The 24,465-nt window shown below is 36.0% G+C and overlaps 1 protein-coding gene across 7 annotated transcripts in view; it reads left to right on the forward strand.

The window, feature by feature from the left end:
- LOC149420036 (intermembrane lipid transfer protein VPS13A-like) overlaps positions 1 to 24,465 on the forward strand; it is a 91,759-nt gene that overhangs the window by 49,185 nt on the left and 18,109 nt on the right. For all 7 annotated transcript variants that reach the window (XM_089637434.1, XM_089637438.1, XM_089637439.1 and 4 more), the window contains exons 23-38: positions 711 to 939; positions 1,774 to 1,900; positions 2,379 to 2,597; positions 3,340 to 3,539; positions 4,581 to 4,724; positions 4,890 to 5,252; positions 5,474 to 5,934; positions 6,395 to 6,717; positions 7,946 to 8,361; positions 8,577 to 8,748; positions 9,495 to 9,786; positions 11,760 to 11,962; positions 12,054 to 12,190; positions 13,375 to 13,787; positions 14,629 to 14,835; positions 15,553 to 15,825. In XM_089637434.1, the coding sequence (XP_089493560.1) occupies positions 711 to 939; positions 1,774 to 1,900; positions 2,379 to 2,597; positions 3,340 to 3,539; positions 4,581 to 4,724; positions 4,890 to 5,252; positions 5,474 to 5,934; positions 6,395 to 6,717; positions 7,946 to 8,361; positions 8,577 to 8,748; positions 9,495 to 9,786; positions 11,760 to 11,962; positions 12,054 to 12,190; positions 13,375 to 13,787; positions 14,629 to 14,835; positions 15,553 to 15,825 (4,179 nt within the window). The remainder of the gene's footprint in view (positions 1 to 710; positions 940 to 1,773; positions 1,901 to 2,378; positions 2,598 to 3,339; positions 3,540 to 4,580; positions 4,725 to 4,889; positions 5,253 to 5,473; positions 5,935 to 6,394; positions 6,718 to 7,945; positions 8,362 to 8,576; positions 8,749 to 9,494; positions 9,787 to 11,759; positions 11,963 to 12,053; positions 12,191 to 13,374; positions 13,788 to 14,628; positions 14,836 to 15,552; positions 15,826 to 24,465) is intronic.

Raw genomic sequence — 24,465 nt, forward strand, 5'->3', positions numbered from 1 at the left:
CTCTGAGATGCTTGTCACTTTAATTGTAACCTCAATTACCTACCACTTGATCTTATCTCCCTGCTAGAATGGTTCAATCGGGAAGAATTATTGACTAGAACTGTAAATGCCAGATAAGCAGCGGATATCTCTATCTGACATAGCAATTTATTGTCACAATGACAGATGTTTGGTTTAACGGTTGGACACTTGCCGGAAAATGCCTGGAGAATGCCGGTTCATGATACAACACTTGCTGTTACAAGTGTTTTGTCACAGGACTCATATGGTTTGTGACATTGATGAAAATCAGTAATAAAAAATCATCAGCTTTGGGTGTGACACATCAAATTAGTATAGAAGTGTTCGCTTTGTGACACAAATAGACTGGTTACATACTACTGCAATACAAACTTGACGTCCTATCTGTTGTCGTTTCGCGTCCCTGCCTATAAGACGTCTATATGCGTTGTGTCATAGCACATCTCCTCTAAAACGAAGTCAATATACGTTGTGTCTGTGAATGTGTTAATAATATTCTGTCTCAAAAATGCATTTTTTCAACCACTGCATTTAGCACTCACTGTTTTCTTGAATGTATATGGATATCCCAAAAGTCAACGTTATCCCTTGGAGGGCTGATAGGCCAACTCATGACGAACCAGAATGCACCAGAATACCACATAAAAAATGATTCCTGCCATAAGATGCTTTTTTATTTTTTTCTTTAGGAACCGATTTTGGAACCAGTGGCCATAAGGTTCGACATAAAACGAGCTGTTGGTTATCACAACATAATAGCCTTGCAACAAACCTCCAATTCAGGGACCTTCCATAAAGATGTGCTATTGTACGATATCTCAGCTTCAATGGAGACTGTCAACATCAACCTTGGACAGAGGGACCTGTCAACATTGCTGGCTGTGTGGACAGATAATCTTACAGAAGGACGTTATGTTGGTATGCAAAACATTAAATAAAATTATAATGTTAACCAGATCTTATCTTCAATTTATGATTAAATCGAAGATTAACATCTCTGCTACAAATCTCATTTTTCTCAATTCCAAAAGGTTCCAAAAATAATCGGTTTCTACAAAAAATACAAAAATATCGACCATTTCCAATTTTAAAAGCTTATATTTTGAAGAAACAATGGCTGAAATACGCTTTAATGATGAAAAAAGACTCAAATATGCACTATTGACAGAAACGGTTCAAATATAATAATTATAATCCAATGTGATGAAGTTTTAGACTATTTACGACATTTGTAAATGAGATTTGCAACTAAAAATCTGATTCACATTAAGGACGAGTCATTCACTGTGGTAGAATATACATTGTGAATGTATATATTGTAAGCAATAATAAAACGCTAAGTAAATGATTATGATGAAATATAATATTGTCTGCACGGTCTATGACAATAATAACATCCAATATTCAGTAAGGTTATACCCAGTTATATCGCGCATTGCGCAGATCAAAATCCCAGCCGTTGACTGTTGGCAGTGCGGATGGGGGCTGCCTCTTCCCGGTTGTCCAGCAGGTCCAGTCAATCCCTTCTTTACTGGCCGATACGCACGGCAGCTGGAGTAGTTTCCTTGTTAGCCGACAGAGCGACACCTCTGGCGGCATAAGAGCGAACCAAATTACTGTGGCGTCAATATTTAAATATGCAGCTAACACGGCGATACTGACCACTGCTTTGACCTCAAAGCAGGAAGCTGAAAATAGAAGAAATAATTAGAAGGATTGACATTTGTTCTGAAATATATATTTTTTATATAGGTTCTATGGGACAATGCATAGGAAATAACGGATCACCTACAGACACTGCTAATGCTGATGCTTCAGTTAAAAAGCTTCAAGCATTTTTCGCACAGACCGAGACATTGCGAAAAGAAGCTGTATTCAGGTAAATTATACATATTTTTTTATTACTTGTGTATCGTCTCTTATTTTTTCCTCTTTACAAGCATGACGTTTGCGATGCCAAGAACCCCTGCATACGGGACTCTTTCATTTATATGTGTTTGCAAGGCAACTGACGTCCACATAGGGGACATGGCCGCACACAACCCAACTGCTGTGATGTCCGCGAACAACGGGTTAATGTAAAAGCCGCACAAGATTCCCAACTGCTCCCTTCTAATCGGAGCCAGTAAGACTATGGTATCCCCAATCGGGGTATGTTGCGATGCTGAAGGGGAAGAGGAAGTTTGGGAATTCTTGGCTATTCAGATTATAATTTGCTATATTTGCTTCAAAGCCACTACCGCTCATTTAGCGACGAAAAGAGTAAAAGCAGCGAGTTAGACTTTCATCCAACACTAGATATACAACAGCGGCTGATCTAAATGTATATCTGAACACGTTTTGTTGATTTCTTGCAGGTTCACATTGGACGGCATCGAATTGAAAATCTTCACCGATGTCGATGAAGTGCTAAGTTCTCCAGTGCGGGATTGTAACACAGGTTTGGCTAAACTTGCAGCCGGAGAAACCTCGTTCCAGCTGGACTACTTCTCCGACAGGTCTCTGGACGTCAAGGCCAGTCTACAGAGCCTACTCATTGAGGACATAAGACCTGACACATCAATTGTCATCAAAAAGTAAGAAAACATCCCAAATTACGACAATTACAGTATTGTTTGATTTAAATCAAACGAAAATTAACATTAAAAAAAAACCTTCCAGTTTTTACACTTGTACTTTAAAGAGAACAGTGTTAGTAGCTAACAGGTCAGTGGCTAAGTTGACATCGCGTTTGGGTACCACCCAGGCATAGTGTGTTCAATTCCTCGGCTGACTAAGTCCTCCATCACAACACAGCGACATTTTCCGCTTACTGTGGTGGTAGTAGGAGATTTTCAAATATTGTCAGGTTATTCATAACCCTGGAATGTTTGTCTTTCTTTAAAAAAATTTTTATAAATAATGACAGACAATAGTAAGAATAATACATGCGGGTATATATGACCTATATACGGATTACGTGCTAAGCCCGACATTCCAACTAAGCCGACCTTAAAATCAACTGATATTCCGGGCCATAGACAATATAGAGTAATAGGCAGTTAGATAATTAATAATAGACAGCAAGAAAATAATGTGAAAAAAATTTATGAAAGTCAATCTGATGACACTTGTGTTTTGAAGTATAGACAACAAATTACCTGACAATATTTTTAAATCTTTTACTACCACCACATTAAGCGGATAATGTTCCTTGTGTTGTGATGGAGGAGCCAACCAAGAAATTGAACCCACAACTCCTGCGGGTGCGATTTAAATGCGATGCCAGCTCAGTCACTGACCTACACATTCTATTAATTCTCCTTTTCTTGTTTTTAGGATGTTCCAATCCCACGCAGGCGAGATGATCGGTGTGGACACTCCGATATCAGTGTCCACTCCGCCAATAATAGACTTGACATTCCGACAAAACCAGGCGGGAGACCGCAACATTGATGTCCATGTTGAAAAGACACGTCTCAATTTCTCAGTGCCATTCTTTATGAATCTAGGTAGATTTGTATTGGACGCTTTACCAGGTAGGATAAAACCCTTCAGAATTTCTGATACTCCGAAAGTAATTATAAAGATTATTCTTTTTTTTTATAGAGTGGAGACTGTTTACATGTAGTTCCCGTGAGCACTTAGGCTATAAGCCCATTGCTATCTCCCATTTTACCTCATTCCTTTAACAGTCACCCGGTACCTTTTATAAAGTTCACCAGGGTTGTTATTGGATATGTGGCTATGTCTTCTGGTTCCACAATGTGTATTCCCAGGTCTCATTTCTCCACTCCAATCCCCCTTGGTTCCCTAAAGGCCCAACGATGGAAGAGGACTTCGTCTCTCCTCTCCACTCCTCCTTGGTTCCCTAAAGGCCCCGAGATGAAAGAGGGTTTCGTCTCTCCTCTCCACTCCTCCTTGGTTCCCTATAGGCCCCGCGACGGAGGAGTCTACTCCTCCTTGGTTCCCTGATGACCCCATGGCAGAAGAATCCACTCCCCCTCGGTTCCTTGAAGGCCCCAGGAGGGAAAAGGGAGTTTTCAAATGGTCCAATATTCGTCCCACGGGTATCTAGGGAAATAAAAGGTCCACTCCAGCAGAGCCCCGAGTGCTGGAGTAAGGTCTAAATATTCCGAGATGCGACCTTGTTTCTCGGAGGCACCGTTCGTGACTCTGTTCCCCAGGTCATTCAGCCTGAGCATGGTAGCTCACACCTTAGCTCGGGATGGCTATTGCAGGTTGTGTTTCCACTTCCTGAGCGATGGGTTTGCCACACTCCCTACGCTTAAGATTATTCTAAAACTACCAATCATAAGCAGTTCAGATGAAATCTTTATAAGAATCTGTTTTTTGGCCAATAAATGTGACGTTCAATATCTAGGTCCCAATGGTAGTGGTTAAGACGCTGTCCCGGTAAGACAAGAGATCCTGGGTTCGATTCCTAGTTGTGACCGTTATCTTTTTATTTTATGTGTCCTGTTCTGTTTCATGTTTCGTTTAGATTTGCTAGTACATATTATCTTCTTCTTCAATGAATCTATTTTAAATATATTCTATTTTTGTTTGCTTATTTTAAGGCGACAAGTCAATGGATGGTGGAGTGATAAACCATGGCTACATCGGTGATGCCATCATCAAACAAGAACCCGGATCAGCCAGCCACATGCACAGGATGAGACCTCCTAGCTCTGCTGATTCAACAAGTGGTTACTTTTCGACAGGTAAAACCTTACTCATTTTTAACTCTTTATAGGGCACGATTATAGACAATTATGAGTATAATAGGCAATTTTACTAACCAGCACAGACGAACGTGTCAGAGCACAGACAAACCGATATATATTTATTTGAAATTACAGTATTTAATTATTTGATGCTGTTTCCAGGGGCACAATTAACTGAGGATGCAAGCGGCTTATCCATATCAATTCAGTTCCGGAAACCAGAGATAATGTTCTTCTCCGATTTATCAAAAACCACCGGACATGCTTTGCTATTCCGCACCGAGGTTTTGATAGACTACTCTCGGCACGCGTACAGAGAGAACTTGACTCTATCTTTATCAGGGCTGCAGATTATGTCGAAACTACAGAGTAAATTGAAGTCCACTCAGCCTTACTTAGTGCTGCATCCAACTGATATTGAATTTGCTAAGCAATTCAAGAATATGGAGGAGGGTATCATTGTGACTGCGTCTGTATCTCCGATTGATATGCATATATCAGAGACAACAGTTCGGACTGTGACAGGTAAAATAACTTTTGTAACAATTCTGATTACATTTTTCCTTTACTTTGTTCATCTATTTTCCAGATTTCATTTATTAAATGCTTCTTTGTTATTTAAAATGATGTGAATTCCAATTTTTGAGAGAGTCAATGACCGAAATCAACTACTGATTTGACGTACAAATAAATGGAATAATAATTTTTTATTCTTTTAGTTAAAATTCATTGTTTTATCTTAATAGATATAATTGAAGACGTCATCGCCGACTTAACAGTTCCCGAGGAAAAGGAACCATTCAATTTCTTAAACTATTCGTCAAAGGCTGCCGAAAAGGAGAATGAAGAGTTATGGTCTCCAAAGAAGATTGTACCGTACGTGCATATCAACTGCGATGAGACAAATAGCTACACACAACCACCGTATCCTTCGACGAAACCCAGTGAAACTTTCACTATGGCCGTGCCAAGTATTAGAATTATGTTTGAACTGGAAGCCAAATCTAGGATACCAGTTTTGATGGCAAAGTCAGTGTTGGAAGTGACCGTTCATGATTGGTCGAAGCAAATGCATTCCAAGTGCGAGTTTAACCTGCAAGCTTCTTACTATAATGAAAAGCTCGATACATGGGAACCTCTTATTGAACCGATTGTGTGTGAGGAAAATGTTTACAGACCTTGGGAGGTGCTCATGAAAGTATTTCAAGTAAGTACAAAATCAATTATGTACGAAGTATGTACAAATAGGTTAGAAAAATAATATATAAAAAACCCCAAAATGTGCCAAATATCCTTAAAAACCATCAATGGTTTACAGATCTTGGTCCCTCCCAGGAAACATCTCCACTCTTGCTGGTATTCTGCTGACTCCAGTTTCTTATGACCAAGGATGTGGTGTTGCCTCCACAATGTCCAGCGACCTAAGTTTAGGCTTCCCAATACTCCTTCATCCTGCAGGCTTATTATGAAGAAGCCTCTTTGGTAGTTTGCTATCTTCTGTCTTTGCTGCATTTCCTACCGAGTGGAGCCATTTCAATTTTATAATTCTTGTTTTGACAACTATTTAAACCATGGGTAAAGCTAAACTTGTGGTTGTACTTCATCTACCATATATCATTTTCGTGCATTAACAAGCCTGTCTTTACAACCAAACTTTTTGTTTTTAGGCCAAGTCATATCCAATCTCAAGCAAGTTAGAACACGACCATCCCACCTCAGAAGTTGACGGTGACAAAAGCAAATTCAGACAAGTTTCCTTGCAAAAGAAGACCAACAGCGACAGTGAAACGTCGGCTGATGAAAACGAGGATGCTGAGAATGAGATGACCTTTATCAGGCACCGTCCGGGTGGCAAAGGAGATACAGACGACAGCAGCGTGGCCTACGGAGATGATTATTATATCTCTTCTAATAGAAGTGAATCTGACTCTGAGAATGAAGATGGCGCCATGGAGAAACTGGCTTCTGCCATCTCACATCTTTTTACAGGGTAAGTTTAAATAGCCACATTTCAACGTTGAAATCATCATTTGAACCGGTTTTGCAAAGATTTTTACCTTTGTCAGTTGACTAACGCCAAATGCAGAAAGAAACATATACATATAAACAGAGATGTGCAAAATGGGTTCCCAAAACCATTTGAAATGCAAAATGGAAATGGGTCAAAACTTTTCCATTTGAAAATGCAAAATGCAAAATGGTTTTTAGAAAGGCATTTCAAATGCAAAATGCAAAATACCTATTTTCAAAATGCATTGAAAATGCAAAATGGTTTCTCAGGTCAAACAATTAAAATAATTATAGAATTTTTAACCAATTTTGCCATTTAATAATGGACATCAATGTAGAACAAACATATTACATGATGGTAAATCCAAAAACACCACGACTACAGATTATGAAACCACAAAAAAATTGCGCGGGACTAATGTTGCCAACGTAAAAACATAGAAACTTAGCAGTTAATATTACAGCGTCATGGCCCCATGTTCAGTATTTGAATCAGTATTTTTTGTAATGGTATCACTAAATTGCCAGGGCTCCTACCAGGGAGCAACTTGACAAATGTAAATTATCTCTCATAGCGAGGTTGAGGACCGACTGATATTTGGGGCTTATGAAAAAAAGATGAGTGGAGATAGTAGGAAGAATGTTGCAAAAAAGCATTTAAAATGGAAAATGCATTGAGAAAAGCATTTAAAATGCAAAATGGTTTTTAGAAAAGCATTTAAAATGCAAAATGGAAAATACCCATTTTGCATTTTGCATTTCCATTTGAAATGGATTTATTTGAAATAAAGCACATCTCTGCATATAAATAATCATGTTGGGGTAGAAAATATCATGGGAAGAGGGGATAAGTGTTGGATAAGTGCGAGTTTCAATATTCAACGAATTGTAGATGTTTATATATATATATTCAGCTGACATAAATTTATTATAATCGTTGAGGAATTTATAAAAAGTATTTACATTTTTCCATCTGATCTTAAAAAAACAGCTTCACAATTCAACCATCAATATGTTTGTTATATAACTAGAAACCAACTAATTTAATGCTTATTTTCGATGGTTCATTGTACCCACGTTGCCTAAAAAAAATCATTAAAAAGAAGCAAGTAATTTCTGCATTGTAGCAAGAATTATGCAGATATCAGCGATGTTGCCGCCGATTCAACCACCATATTATGGTACTCTTTAATAATTATTGTTTCCAGTGATTCGAGTGATGGCGAAAATAGTGAAAGTGATGAATCTTCCGGAGCAGAACCGTCAGGGGTGGAATCCGAACCTCCATCAGACCACGAAACAGTTCCCGCATCCAAGTTCAAAAGATCCCCGCAACACTTGTCCATGATCGATGGAGAAAAGAAGGCCACAGCCAACCTGAACTTTGCCATGAAAGCAGAAAGCATAGACTCTGGCTTAGAAGCTGAAAGCGTGGCTGATAAATCTGCAATCTACATTATGATTGACTCGAGAGACGTCCTGAACATAACGCTGACAACTCAGTCTCTGCAGGTTTTGTATGATCTGCTAACACATTTCACACAAAAAAGTATGCCTGTCACGGACTATCATAACGTGATGGCCAATGAATATGAAAATCCTATCAATTTGATCAATGACATAGGTAAGGTATTAATGATTATGCTTCATTTTTATACTAATTCCATAAAGGAGGATCAACTCCAAAGGTTGCTATGTGAAAGATACTTAGATTTGAAAAAGGAAAAGGGAACCTGGGTCTTGAAGAGACCCTATTTTATATCTACTAACTAGGCCTTAATTTTTATTCAAATGTGAAATTACTTTTTTTTATCTTGTATCAAATTTTGGTATTTTCAGGACCAGGAGCTAAAGTTGAGCTCATTTCTCACGCAGAGTTGGATATTGTCGGGAACGATAGAGTTCTGGCATCAGCTAGCTATGATAAGGACTATAGTTGCCCCAGCAGTCCTGCCAACAGCATAGATGGAAAGAATCTCAGCTCAATTGGCTCGGACCACGATTGGGAAACGTAATTAATAACATCATCTCTTTAAAATATTAAAGTTCCCCCACTTTATCTTCTTTTCCTCCATTTCCTTCTACCACCTGACATTCCACAAATAGGGTTATTACAGTTCCACCCACTCCTAGCACTCTTGTAGTCATCACATTTATTCTGAAATAATTATACATGGTGTTTTATAGTGCAGTTGAGTGGTATCTGTTTCAGTCTGTATTTAGTGTCATTATATTTTATATTTCTGATATCCCTGTGTTATGTATCCAGCTTTTTATTCGAGATTTAAATGTTATGATATTACTTGCTGATGTGTACCCGGAATTGCTGGGAATTATCCTTAAGAGATAGACATATACCATTGCGGACTTTTATGTAGGCCTTTTTAAGATATACAATTCAGTAGTACATTATTTTAATGTATCTCATAAAGCTTAGCCAGCTTTAACAATGTAGTGCCTGAAAAATCTTCTTACGACTTGATTATAAAACATCGACTTTTCTCTGATTTCTATAAATACAATATGCATGTATTATATATGTAAACCTTCCGGAAGAAATTCTCTGAATGATAATGAAAACCCTTTCAAATTCCGTTCTGTAGTTTAAAAGAATTAAGCGCACAAACAGACAGACGCGGATAGCGACTTTATTTTATGCTATTTAAAGATGTTTGTCACATTTTTGTAAGCGCATATAATATAAATAAATAGAAACATATATAATATGAAGATCTAATGTATGTATTTTGTTTTCAGGTTTGAAGGCGGTTTTAACTGTGAGATGCGTACACCAACACCACAGCCAATGTTCAGTCCATCGCTCTCATTCCCGATGGACCCCGTGTCTTTGTTATACAAGAAAGTCACAGACGAACGCCTTGTTATAAAGATTCAAGACTTTGAAGATCTGACGGTGGTTTGTCCACAGCGTTCTGTGAATAAACTCCACGCTTTGCAGCCAAGCAAAAATAACACTCGCTACTATGTGATGTTGAACACGGATTCTAAGTACAAAAATAGAAAGATCATGCTACGATCGCCATTACAGGTTTACTATTCACACAATACTTATTCACAAATGCTATTTAACCTTTAGACTGCCTTCAAATATGTGGGTGATTACACCTCCACGCGACACGTTTTCTCATCTTGTCTCGCCGACCAATAATACTTTTTGAAACCATGTATGACTGTGTGAGGAATGTGGAGATCCGCAAACAATGCATGGCTGATGTATGCGTAATGAGTAAGAAAGGGACGCTCAGATGGTTTTGGCATGTAGAGCGAATGAACGAAGAGAGGAGTGTAATGCCCGAGGAAGACAAGGCAGAAGCAAGTGAATCAGATACTTGAGTTGGGACATGTCAGGAGTCAGAATAATAGAAGAGTATGTATGAATGTGAATGAGGCAAGAAGTGTGGCCAAGACTGAGTTGTTTGGCGGTCCATCCTCTCTGCCTACCCCTGCGGAAGGCTTCATGATTATTTAGTTAGAATTCATTGTGTAGTCCTTGCTCAAATAACGCATCCATATCTTAATTAATCATAAATAACTCAAAAATTTTTTTTTGGGATGATATTTAAAACAAAAAGAAATATTACTGAACAGATAAAACATTACTAAGGAGGAGTTGTTTCGGAAAATTTGAACAATTCATGTACTTTTGCAAAAAATGGCTTAAACAAAACTCACTTACACTAAATGGCAACAAAACGAAATACTTAACATTTTCTATAACGGCCAGAGTACAACCAGCTGAGGATTATGCTCTCAAAATACATGATTGTCAAGGAAAAAACTTAACGCAATCATGTCACTGCCCCACCATAACACACTCCAGAAAAATAAAATATCTCGGAGTTGAAATCAATGAAAATCTTCGATGAGATACTCACATAAATAGCATTACAAAGAAACTTACAAAGCTCATGTACTACTTTAGAAACGTACGCAATATACTAAATAAAAATGATCTATATAAAGTCTACTATGCCAATCACGCTTAGAATATGGGATTATTGGATGGGGATCTGCCTCAAACTTTCATATGAAGGAGCTCGTTAAAACACAAAAAATAATAATAAAAATAATCCTGAAAGTACCCATAAGGACTCCATCAAAGGAAATTTTTAAAAAAATTAACGTGTTCAGCATTACAAAATTGTACTAAAAAAATGCACTACTCAATTTTAAAGAAAAATATGAACACCTTGCTGAACAACACACCTACACTACAAGGATGAAATCCTCAAATCTACTAAACATTCCAAAATGAAATACATCTTTCGGCCAGAAGAACCACTATTTCCATGCTATAAAATTATATAATGCCCTTCCTATTGAAATTAAAAACACCATGGATATAGAAAAGTTTAAAGAAGACATCAAATTATGGCTAACTAAACATGAAGATGAGGAAATCATTAAATTTATGAAGTAACCCCAACGCAACCTACAGACAACAAACATAAATACATTTTGCTTAATTTATTTTATATTTTGTGGGAACCAACAAATTAGAAGATGAGGAAATCATGATCAACACAAATACAACAAACTACAGTCCGCCTCGGAACAGGAATACCTAGTGAGGAGGACTGAGAACAAACTACATCACTTTATATATTTTTTTACTTAATATTGTATCATTTTTATTTTACTTTACATTGCCGTTAAATAAAAAAAATAAAATTTCAACGTTCATTTTCGTGTTCTGTGTAAGTTCTATTCATGGTGGTTTTTTTTTTAAATAAGGATTTGTATAAGAACTTATTTACACGTTATGAAATCTTACAAAAATTTTCTTTTTGAACTTCGAGAATAAATCATAACAAAACAATCATATTTGAAATAATATTGATTGATTAAAAATTCTATTTTTAGAACTTTGTTAGTTAAAACATTATATTTAAATTAAAACACATTGAGCACCGACCTTTCCTGTAAATAGTGCTACTGGTATCAATACAACGCTGTCACGATAATAGCTATAAATTTATTAATAATTTTTTTAATTTTCAGATAAGAAATGAGACTTCATATGCCATTGGCTTATTCTACAAAAAGGCCGATCTAGAAGCGTTAAAAATTCCACTGATTGGCGAACAGACAAATCCATTTGAAGGAACAATGAGGATCCATATACTCGAACCAGATGAAACTTATAGCATCCCACTTTACGTGGCGTATCACTGTAAATTGTATTTACAACCGACTTACGCAGAGTAAGATAGTGCATTTATTTAACCGATAACTAGATAAATCTACATTTGACGTTTTTAAATTTTTATAAATGACACTGTTTTTTACTTTTAGTAATTATCATGTGACAACCCAAGGTCTATGGTGGACAGATCTGTTGGGAGATCTCAACACAGCTAGTAACATTTGCTGTATGCCTAAAGACGATAAAGATCCAACAGCTTTCTCTCTGCGAGTATTGACAACTGATGGTAATTACACTGACCATGTTTTCTTGACTATGTTCATAGTAATTGAGGAGCTGCTCCCATCGCCTTTTTAGTATCTCCGATCCCTTCTTTATCAGCAAATATTGTTATTTATTATTATTTAGTGTAAATATTACTTCTGCAGCTTATAATACAGACAGAGCTGCACGTAAAAGTTTGAACATTTGTTGCAAGTTATTATACTATGTGATATTAATTAAGTAAATACTACGCTTTACAAGTTACTTCAGTGAATAGTATGTGATATTAATTCAGTAAATACTTCGCATCTCAAAAACGTTTGAATTCGAATGCGTTTCCACAGACATAGGAATTAATAGACGAGAAGATAATGGCGAGGGGTAAAATCAACTGTTGAAGAACGAAGGGCGTAAGACTGACTGTGATTCGTCAATAAATCAATCTGACAGTAAATAGGCATCTCGCATTATAATATCACCATTTACTTCTTAAAAGTAAAATCTGCTTTTGAATGAATAGACATTTTTACATGGGAGCGCAAATTACTCGCCACGTTATGAACAAATTTGCGAAGTCCAAATTCGGCAAAAAAATTCGGTTCTATTTTCACAGTCGAATATTTCGTTTAAGTATTTAGTTAAGACACTTTTATAAATGTTCATAATTTACTTCCCAGCAACCAACCAGCTTTGTGTTTCGCGTCCAGACGTTTCCCGATGTGATAGTATATGTTTCTAAAACTGATCTATATTATACGATGTGAATATGCTTAAAATAAAGTAAAATAATGCTTATATATGGAATGTAATACGACAATTGGGTTTATTCTCTTTTTCACATCTATTTTTACAAGTTTTCATAGTACAAGTCAACATTTTGCCGTGTTATTTCGTAAAATGAACCGATGATGCCTCGACCATAGTTCGCACAAGAATGATGACGTCACGTTTTCAAATTTCACTTGAGGCCATACGCGAGCCCAGCCGGCTCCAATGGAACCGGTATGGGGAGTGGGGATAATACGCTTTTAATCACTTAGGGCAGGTCTACTAATATTCATATTTCTATGTGCGTTTCACTCAAAACTACAATTTTCATCATAAGTTGTTATTGTATTCAGCTTCTCAATCTTATGGTTTGCACATTTATTAGCTATTTTCAGTATTTTAACTGTTTAAGAATTCATACAAATATCTTTTTAACAGGTTGTCGAACAAATAAATCATCACACACAATACCCAACTTCCTGATACGCCTGCTACCTCCTCTGACAATCCACAACCGTCTTCCTTACGCCATTGAGGTCAAAATCCCGCATATTTCACACCAAGTGAGAATCGAGGCGGGAGAAAAGACCAATGTCTACCACATGAACTTATCCAAATCTCACCGAGTTTCTGTTGACGTCAATTACCTGGGTCTTCCATGGACGGGAAGCTTTAACCTGAACAATGATCTGGAGGAAAAGACATTGGCAATGACGACTGATTGTGACACTGATGGAGGGAACAAGCAACTGGGGTTGAATCTGAAGATTGAGAGGTCTGAAGGCTGTGAGCTGTTCCTCCATGCCCCGTATTGGATTATCAATAAGACTGGATTGCCTTTGCAACTAAGGGTGAGTCAATAATAGTTGAATAACGTGGTTTCTATCTTAGATCCTGCGTGTCTTTCACATTCATACTATGCGATTTGTTTAATATAAAATTATTGTTTCTTCAATAAATACACAATCAAATCAAAATCGAAAACACAATCATGTCAAAACAAAATCCAACTGACAGTGACAATGAAGTGTTTATGGAATAAGGCTAGAACTTAATCAGCCAATAGGAATAGCATAATTTATTTTTGCCATGTAAGCGCGCTAGCATACTACTGCCGGGTGCTGGGCTGGAACCAGCCAGTAATATCAACGAGATAGTAGAAGGCGACTTTTGCCATAGATAAAATAGACTTATCTCCGCGGTTACTGTATGAGTCGGTTGTGCATTCCCCCCCCCATAAGATGAAATATTGAATGTTATTTCGAACAGAATTAGTATGACTGAAATAGTTGTTCCTCATTGTAATTGAACTAATTTTTTTGAAATAATTTATCCGTATTAAGGATGAGGCGAGATATTTTCCAAAAGATGTTTTATTCGCTTTCATTTTTGTCTCATGTTGAAATAATGATATGAAACTTTTGTTGCATGGCCCAGAAGTTGTAAAGTTGAAATTCATATTATATGCCTCAAAATGGCATAAAATTTCAGATTTGAAAACTCCTCTCTGTATTTACCTAGTATCAAAAATATTAGGTATTTTGTCCAGTTAATATAATCATATAAAAAGTAATCCTAAAATGAAAGCTATGTGAAAAAGTATTTTAATTCTCATTTGTCAATTCCTTTCAAAAATCCTATTCACTTGTTTACCATACCATACAAATCTGCCCTTTCAAACACCACCCCCAGGGCTCCCTTTCGGATGTGGTCTACGAATGCGTGGGCTCTGAGCCCCTCCTCTTCCAGTACCGCCGCTCCATGAGGAGGCGGCGTGTGCGGCTGCGTGTCTACCAGAGTTCCTGGTCCTCGGCCTTTGGGCTGGAGACAGTCGGAGCCTCAGGCCTGATCATCTGCAAGCATCGCGAGAGGAACAGGCGCTACAGGATACTTATGACGGTAACTATTAAAATAACTTTTTTAAATTCAGATGATAACGAACTCCTGAAACAACGGGATTCGTCCGTGATTTGTATCCTTATATTTATTTCACTTCAGAGTGAATATCTCCCTAATGTTAGCGATCTTCTTGTGGGAGAGGGCATCAGAATATCGTAATGGTTTCATAAGTTATTTATGTATACAAACAGTCACAAATCTTATTTTGCCGCTCCATAGATTTCTACGCTCTTGAAAAACATGAAACTAACACTATGGCATCTTCATCACGATTAATTTTGTGATATTACGCCGTGTTGTGCTTCCTCATTCTTTAGCCAAAGTTTCGAACAATGAAGGCAGGCTAAAGAAGGACGAAGCGCAATACAGCATGATAACCCCATAGTCAATGGCAATAATACTTTGGACGTGAAAATCTCAAAATAATATGGCATCTTGTTTAATTTTTTCGGCAAGATACCCAGAATTTCCAGACAGAAAAAGCTGTTTAAATTTTGTTGCCAGAGATGATTTTTGCTGCTGTATGAAGATTTTGTAGACTCGTATTGTATGTGAACTTCTAAAGAGGCTCTAATGTCTTATAACAGCTCTGGCTAGAGCTACGAAATCCATTTTAACCGACATAAATTACCGGAGTCTTTTTCTTAGAATTTTGGCTGTTCCGTAATTCTGTGAAAGATGTTTTCTTTCACAATAACATTTAATTTGAATTCCCAGGTGAGCCTGTCCCAGCTCTGCCCCCAGTTGACGCGCATCATCACTCTGCTGCCGTACTTCCTGGTGACCAACGAGAGCAAGAAGCACCTGCGCTTCATGGAGGAGAACGAACGGGCCGACCTGTGGATCGACTTAATCCCGGGGCAGTGCGTGGCCTTCTGGCCCGAGACCGACTCCATGCGGCTGCACTGCAAGTTCAGGGATTCCTCCATGGTGTCTCAGCATTTCGCAATAACTAACACGCACTTCACTGTGCTGAGGATGGATAAAGGGGTGAGTCTCTTTTATATAATATTAGAAGTATTAGATTTGCAATTGTTCAAGTTTTGCACAAACGTTGGAGAGAAATCTTTTGTATTTTGAACTATTTTGGAGTACTATTAGGAGCAAAATTTTTACATCTACACATTTAGCAAAAGTGTACCCAGAACTTTTTGAAATTTCAGAAATCTTTCGTAATCTAGTACATATTTCTACTTCTCTCTTTCATAAAGCCTAAGGCTAGCTTTAGACTTGTAAGTTTTTTCGTAAATTTACGACTTCTAGCCAATGGGCATATTGCATTTTGAAAATCCAATAAGCCCATTGGCTAGAAGTCGTAAATTTACGAAAATACTTACAAGTCTAAAGCTAGCCTAAGAATATAATATATATTATTAGTGGGTATGGCCTGTTTAACAATATTGCTCGCCATACAAACAGTCATCACAGATGGGTAATATAATATATCTGTGACTGTTGTATGGCCACACCCCCTTATATATTCATTGTGTGTAACGAGCTTTATGGTGCGATGGATTACGCTATACGCATCATGTCTTGCCCTATTTCAGCATATCGCTCGCCATACAATCCCAATGGGAATGTATGGTGACCGATATGCTGAAATAGGCCAAGCCACGAGAATATAGCGTGGTCTCTCACAGGCTTAAATCATTGTTTTGTTTTTACTTGACTGTCTCTTTATTTTATCTTGTACCTAATATATTGTTGTACACCATTATTGGACGGTTGGTATTTATTATTTATTTTATCTTTTTTGTAATATTTATGTTAACTCTCTCTCTCTCTGTTGTGTACAATGCATATAAATAAAATAATTACTTAATTCTAACCTAATTCTTTAGAAGCGCAACATTTCTTTACGGCAGTTATTGATAATTCATTACTGAGAGTATTCCATTTGATTAGCTTTTATAAGAGGGATTAAACACAAAAGCATGCAGGTTATTTCAGAGACGAGCTATTGAGTATGTTTCTCGACTACACTGGTATCTAAGAAAAGAATAAACACACTTTTTTTCAGGTGTCTAGAATATCTATCTCCAGAGCAGATATGTTTGCCATTTTCAACAGTAGAGAGTACTTGATTTTGGTATTAGAAACATTCTTAAATAAAACTCAATAACACTTCATTATAAAAAAAAGATAAAATTTACAACACAACAATCTTTATTTCATAATATAACACATTACATACTTCATAGTTAAACTTATAAAAATTAATTGCACACTTTGAATATCGAAGAAGCTATATTATTCTTTTACTAGAGTGCCATCTTCAATTTTAAGAGTGTATGCAGAACTTAATGATTTGTGCATGCACTCTGTTAATTCACTGAATTTATCCATTGGAATCATCACATATTTTGTTTCTCTTTTCTTCTTAGCACCATCAATCTCATTTACCTGAAAGAAATATTTTATTGTAATAAAAAAACAATAGTCTTAACAATGTGATTCATTATTTAGTTATAACAAATTAAATTTATTATTATTTGAACTTACACTATTCGTATTCCTGGAATCAAATCTAAAAGATCTATTGGAGTCATCCGGTAGCGTGAAAAACGGCTTGATATTGGTTGATTGCGAAGTAAAACTGGTTACCTGCAAACAAATGTATATTGATTTACAATAACCATAGTATGAATAGTTATTTAAACTTGTCTTGTCGGAGTTAGCCACTGTTTATCACTTGTGGATGATGGCATTTCCAAGTTGATTCCACACTTCTTGGGTCCTGCCAATCTGAACAATGTGTTCTGACTTATAGTGCCTTATGCTGTCCGAAACGTTGGCTAAAGTAGGAGGTAGCGCAACCCGGCAAAATATCCCTAAACTAAACCTCTCTAATACTTTTGGCTGTCTGAAATCTCAAATCATATCCAATGTGTTCTGTCCTATGCTAGTTGCTTTTTTGGTATAGGTGTTCAATATTTATTTTCGATTCTTTTGGATGATGCATCCTTCCATCCCATCTTTCTTCTTCATTAGCTTTCTGGCGTCCAGCTTTGGACAATGGTTTCCCTCAGACATCTCCAGTTTTGCCGAATATAGGTAGTTCTTGTGTAAAATAGTGAAAAGCTTACAGATTTCTGTGGCGCTCCGTAGGAACTGCTATGAAGATTGTATGGCTTGGCTTCATTCGCTGCAACAGAATCGGAGTCATGCTTTGCATCCTCTTTCATCTCTTTGGGCGTCTCTTTTGAGAAAGTTTGTTGAATCTGAAATATTTACACATATAAATGTAGATGTAGATTTAGTTGATACTTGTGTATGAATTTTCAACACAATTAAATGTGACCGTTCTGAACAACCGAAATGCATAGATAATAAAAACCTTTTATTATCACAATAACATAATATTTAGAAAGATTTAGGACGGGTTGTTTCGGAAAATTTGAACAATTCATCGAATTTCAACGTTCATTTTCGGGTTCTGTGAAAGTCCAATTCAAGTTCTGTTATTATATCATTATAGGCTAGTTACTTGACAAAGCTGAAATAAAAACAGAACTTGAAAAAATCTTTCACAGTACTTGAAAATGAACGTTGAAATTTGATGAATTGTTCAAATTCTCCGAAACAACCCGTCCTAAAGGGAACCTAACCTTACTTAGTAAGAACACATTTATTTTATTTATCACATTCTCTGTTGGTAAATAATATTTATATATTATATCCTGGTAAAAGGAATTATGTCTCAATACTCCGTTCACTTCGTTTTACTTTATTCAAAAATTAAATCTTGGTTTTGTTTTCTGTCTCAAAAAACTTTAAAGCTTGATAATTTTCATGTTTTTATAATTACTTTGGCATCGGGAATTCCATAGGATGTTGCCGGTGGAGTTTTAGCTGCTTCACCTTTATGTTCAGGCTTGGCTTCATGTGGTGGTTGAATTTCATGTGATGGATTTGGCACCTGGAAAATAATAAAATTAAAATATGTATAGACAGTTCAAATACTCCAATAATTAAATAGACTTTTATGATGATATGAAAGCATAGGCTTATAATGAAACCATAGGTATAGTGCGCTAACTTCGGGGAGGGATTCTAGATAATGGTAGAAGTAAAAAAGATCAAAAAAATTTTCGAAATTACAATGTTTATTTTCCAATTCAAAAATATTTTTCCATAGAAGAATATGCATTTTACCGTGGAAACAATTTAACCTTTTTACCTAAAAACATTGGAATATCGAAAAAGTTAAGTTAAATTTTTCATTTTTACTTGTACTATCGTGTGGAATCACCCCCCGAAGTTAGCGCATTTTACCCTCGGACAACTTCGGTAACTAGTGGTACTAGTGAGAAACTAATATCTACATCACATTTCGAAGAGTACATTGGGTCTGAAGATTAAATTTTTTAGAACAAATTTTGGTCAATTTACTGTCGGTTTATTGTATTTTAAAATGTGAGTAAGAGTAAACCCCGCTCCAAAAGTTTTTTTTAAGCCTTCAGTTGTAACAGGAAAAAAATCATTATGTCCTCTGATTGAAAATAGTGTTTTTTTTTTGTTCTCTATGTAATGTTTATTTATAGCAGTTTCCCGATTGTACCACTAGCTTCCGGACGCCATGTATATATAACTCACGGAAGGCAACGGGATACCATAAGATGTAAAGGGTGGGATGTAATGCTTTTCCACTCTGATCTCTTTTTGTTCTTTTTTACCCTGAAAATAAATAATAAATTTTTATTATTACACCATACTGATTATATTTTTACTAATTTCATTGAAATTTCTAATATTAGTAGTATAAAACCATAGATTTAAATATATTTAACTCACGGAAGAAACTGGGACACCATAAGATGTAGAGGGTGAACCGTAGTGTGCTTCTACACTGCTCTCTTTGTGTTCTTTACCCTGCAAATAATATATATATTCATGAAACTTTCAACGTTGAAGCATACTGATTATAATATGCACTGTATTGCTGACGGATGTTTAATTAAATTTGTAGTAATATTACCTCTCTTATTTTTTTCTCTGCTATATCTAGCAGTGCTTTGTTTGGTTTTAAATTGGATTTCGTGTGCATATTAAACATGTCCTGTACATAAAAACCACATTGTCAGATAATTTGTATTTATTCAAAAAGTCAACGAGGGCTCCATCAATAATTGTCTCCACAATTGGTTAAAAATTCACCAAAATCAAACAAATTGCTTTTATACTTCTCCGACTGTCAAAAGTTTAAGATATATGTATTCCCTAAACAGAGAATAGTCACTGCTTTGTGTGATATTTGGTGTACATATTTATCTTTTAATGATTTTTTTTTTGTATTTGCAAATCAGCACCCAGAACTCTATTGATACATGAATAAATAACCCCTTCATAGAATAATATAAAGAAATGTGTAATATGATACCTGATCAATTTGTTTTTCAGCTATGGCTAGTAATTCTTTATTCGGCTTCAAATCTGATTCTTCTGTTTTATGAACCTGTTAAGAATACATAACGTGACATTTTAGATGTTTATCTCTTTAATATCTTTGCCATTTGACATAAATCATATTAAATAATAATGTTTTAAATTGGTATACCATAAGATCTTTATCAATTCTCAACTTTAAAACTAAATAACTTCTTATAAAATCATTTGTGTTAGAAAATTGAATGTCATATTTATTGCACATATTTATACTATCGAAAATATATATGTACAACAAAATTGGTGATCAAAGTAACCATACTACTACTTTTGTATACCATTTTCTATAAGCTCATTACAATAATACACAAATCCCAAAAAAAAAATTGTAAAAAAGAAATTCGAGTTTGAATGTTCAAGTAGTTAGAACATATTAAAACTATAGATACTGATAAACTTTACAATATAAATAACACAAAACTACATATCATAATCGTTGAGGAATTTATAAAATGTACTTTTTCTGTCTGAATATATGTTTAAAAAACAGCTTCACAATTCAACCATATGTTTGATATAACCCTAAAACCTACTAATTGGACACTTATTTTCGAAGTGTCATTGTATACCTGAAAAAATATTATTAAAAAGAAAAGAATAATTTTACAAAATTCTGAGTGGTAGTGAAAATTATGCTAATATCCGCCATGATCAAAGTAGCCCCCCGATTCAAAAGTTGCCCCAAATTAATGTAAATAACTTACTTCTTCTGGAGGACTGTGGGGTGGGTATAGTATATAACTCGAGTCTTCAGCTGGTGGATAAAGATGTGGTTGCGGATGATGATGTTCTGGTTCGCTTGGCGGTGGATAAGGATTATATTTGGGTTCTTCTGATGGATGATGGTCGCATTTAACTTCTTCCGGATGGTGATGGTGCTCTTCAGCGGGGGGATAAGGATAATCTTTTGGTTTTGGATGATGATGCTCTTCAGAGGAGGGATAGGGATGATCTTCTGGTTCTGGGTGGTGATGATGATCTTCAGCAGGGGGATAGGGGTGATCTTCTGGTTCTGGGTGGTGATGATGATCTTCAGCAGGGGGATAGGGGTGATCTTCTGGTTCGTGATGATGATCTTCAGCGGGGGGATAGGGGTGATCTTCTGGTTCTGGGTGGTGATGATGTTCTTGAGCCGGGGGGTAGGGGGAATAATCTGGCTCTTCAGCGGGTTTCTCTTCGTGTTCCACTGTAGGAGGCGTTAAGGAATATCCTGGTGGTGGGTGATCATGGTGTGGGGGGAGGTATGGTCCGAAACTCGGGTGCTCGTCAGAATGAGATTCCTAAAATAATATTTTTTAATGAAAGTTTTTGCGTGTTTAAATTGCTTTCTGTACATATTACATAACTTTCAATAATTGTTGTTAGTGTGGTAAGGAATGCATTTGAGCAAGTTTCGTTAGCAGGACCACTATTTGACGACCTGGCAATTTTATCTTTTTATAAATTACATTACACCGTTAATGTACTTAGCCTGTTTCTAGAAAATCCTATGACGAGAGCAGGCGCAGTATACAAAAAAAATGGTTTGCCTTAAAAAATAAAAAATCCAAAATACATCTAGTTTACAACACAATCAGTTTACATCAAAAATAAAAAGTGAAAAACAAAACTAGTTTACAATACAATCACAGTTACCAGTTTCCTAGAATCTGCTTCTATTTAGCGCTTTGTGAATTTGTAACAAGTTATTTTAGATATATAAGGTTGTCACACCTGGCTGTCTATGACATCCTGAGTACACTTTTAACCCTCTTAGCATCAGAGTGCCAATCTATCGGCACACCTAGATTGTGTCAAAACTCTCACACCATCTACGGGTGCAAACTTTGATGCGTTTAAAATGCTGCATATGAAAATAATAAATTCGAAACATTATGAAAAAAAAGCAAGAGCAAGCTAGACGATGATATACTATACACTATACCGTTACTACGGAGTGTGTTAGAGTAAGATAACCCAACCCGTCGGTGCACAAATCTTCTCACTCGAGTCAAGGCCCGAGACAGAGTACATTATGTGACATACGAATACCGGCAAATTATACAGTTTGATTTTATACTTTCAACTAGTAACAAATACTGGCGGATTATAATAGTTGTCAAATAATCGAGCGACAGATTATTGAGAGAGGTATGTAAATCGGTTTTTGATGCATAATGAAAAATAAGTGAGGACAAAATCAGTAATATTGTAACACATTAAAAAAATTGCTTTGACTTACTTCGTGTGAACTTGGATGAGGTGGATAGTAATACTCTCTATGTCCATGTCCATGATGAGAAGGTGGACCATCGGAATCATCCTCTCCTGAACTTTGGAACACCGGTCCCAAGTTATATCCATAAGGATCATTCAAAAGCCCACGTCTTTCTCTATCATTGATCTTCCCTAACTTATTCCACAATGTTCTCACGCGTCTTTTGCCGTCCGATTCCTCTGTCTCGTTTTCTATAACTGCTGTCTCAACGCGCTTTACCGTCAAAGTTTCAGCATCTTTTAACCGTTCTTCTATAATTGTTGCATCGTTTGTTACTTCTCTATTACTGGATACACCGATGTTTTTCGTTTCACTACCTTCGGTTATTGTTCTAGATTCACATTGAAATGTTAAATTAATGAAATATAAAATTATAACTAGACTTCTTTGAGAGTACATGATGGCAATCTCTGCTCAAGTGAAAGTGTTAAGGGTAAATGGTTGAAAACGATTTGTACTCTCACTCTTATATAAGTTTTCATAACAAGGAAAGCAAATAAGAATTGTATCACATCTCTCCATCACGGAATTTAGGTGCTAAGTGAGGAGTCAATACTATTGTTAGCCTGAGTACTTTCTCTGGTTCTTCATTCTTACTATTGTTGAAAAGCAGTGGCAGCTTGTGACTTTGTGATATTGTTGTAGCAGAAAGAATTTTTTTTTTTTCAAAATATTTTTTGAAAAAAAAAAAAAAAAAATTCTGAAAGTTTTTGAAATGCCTAAATTCTTCAAATGAAATATTCATTTAAGAAAATTTAAAAAAATATATTTTTGATTGCAACAACATCAATAATTACAGTCAAACTTAGTTATAAAGAGCACAAGGGGACCGACTAAATTTGCTCTTTATCGTTAATCCCGTTAATCGTTGCATCCAAATCGGTTTTTTAAAAGTCGAATGTACTAACCTACCTGCCTCTACTATCAATAAATGCGCTAAATTACAGTAGGTTTTCAAAATACCGTAGGTTAATTACCTATTAAAAAATACATTTATTTTACTCATTAATTTTTTTATCAATGATTGTTTAAAAATATTGATTTACAAAGATTTCGCTTTCATGCTTCTCAATTTCTTCTTCAAAACAATCATCGCATTATAACTATCATCACCTGGTTCGAAGCTTCCAACCGCTTATAAACCTATTGCTTGTAAAATCGCACTTGTCAATAAATAACTAGCTTGCGGGATTTTTATGTCCGCATAAAAAGTTAAAGAGTTTTGGTTAATTTACGCTGCATTTCCTAAATGGAACCACCGGTTTGCATAACACAAAATTCAACAAAAACCTTAACTCTTGAATTTCTCTACCAACTCCCTTAACAAAAACAAAAAAAAAATCCACTTAGAGGTTGAGCGTGGCCTTTTTGAAAAATAGGCAATGCGGCCCCTCTGCTGAATAAGTTGTGTTATCATAAATTTACGCATGCACTGATGTAGGTAGTCGTAACTAGGTACCTTCATAAAACAAAATTGACGATGAATACAAAAGAATACGTAAAAAGGGAACAAATTTGCAAAACTCAAATTTCGCAGATTGTATGACAATTTTACATTGTGCCCGATGGATAGCAATGGTTTGCATAGCCCACAATCTTACACAGATAGTGCCATAAAAATATGAATCTGTCCCTAACAGGATAGGAAATTCCCGCCCCTTTGTTTGTTACTTGCTTACTTACTTCGAGAATATTTTTTTAATAATTCCCAACTATTTTTTCAGACCGATTCGTGTATTCAGAAATTGTGTTGACAAAATTATTTGCACGGTATATCAGTGAATCGACCTCTTCATAACAGTCAACAATTTTATGTAGATGAGCCTGAACTAAAGTATCATTTTGAAATTGCTCATTATAGCCGTGAACTCGCCATTATCGGGGATAATGCTTTTTCTATGACTAGCAAGCTGAATAGTCACGAG

This window comes from Hesperophylax consimilis, chromosome 11 (assembly GCF_061612785.1).
Source record: "Hesperophylax consimilis isolate HC1 chromosome 11, BYU_Hcon_1.0, whole genome shotgun sequence".
Lineage (NCBI taxonomy): Eukaryota > Metazoa > Arthropoda > Insecta > Trichoptera > Limnephilidae > Hesperophylax > Hesperophylax consimilis.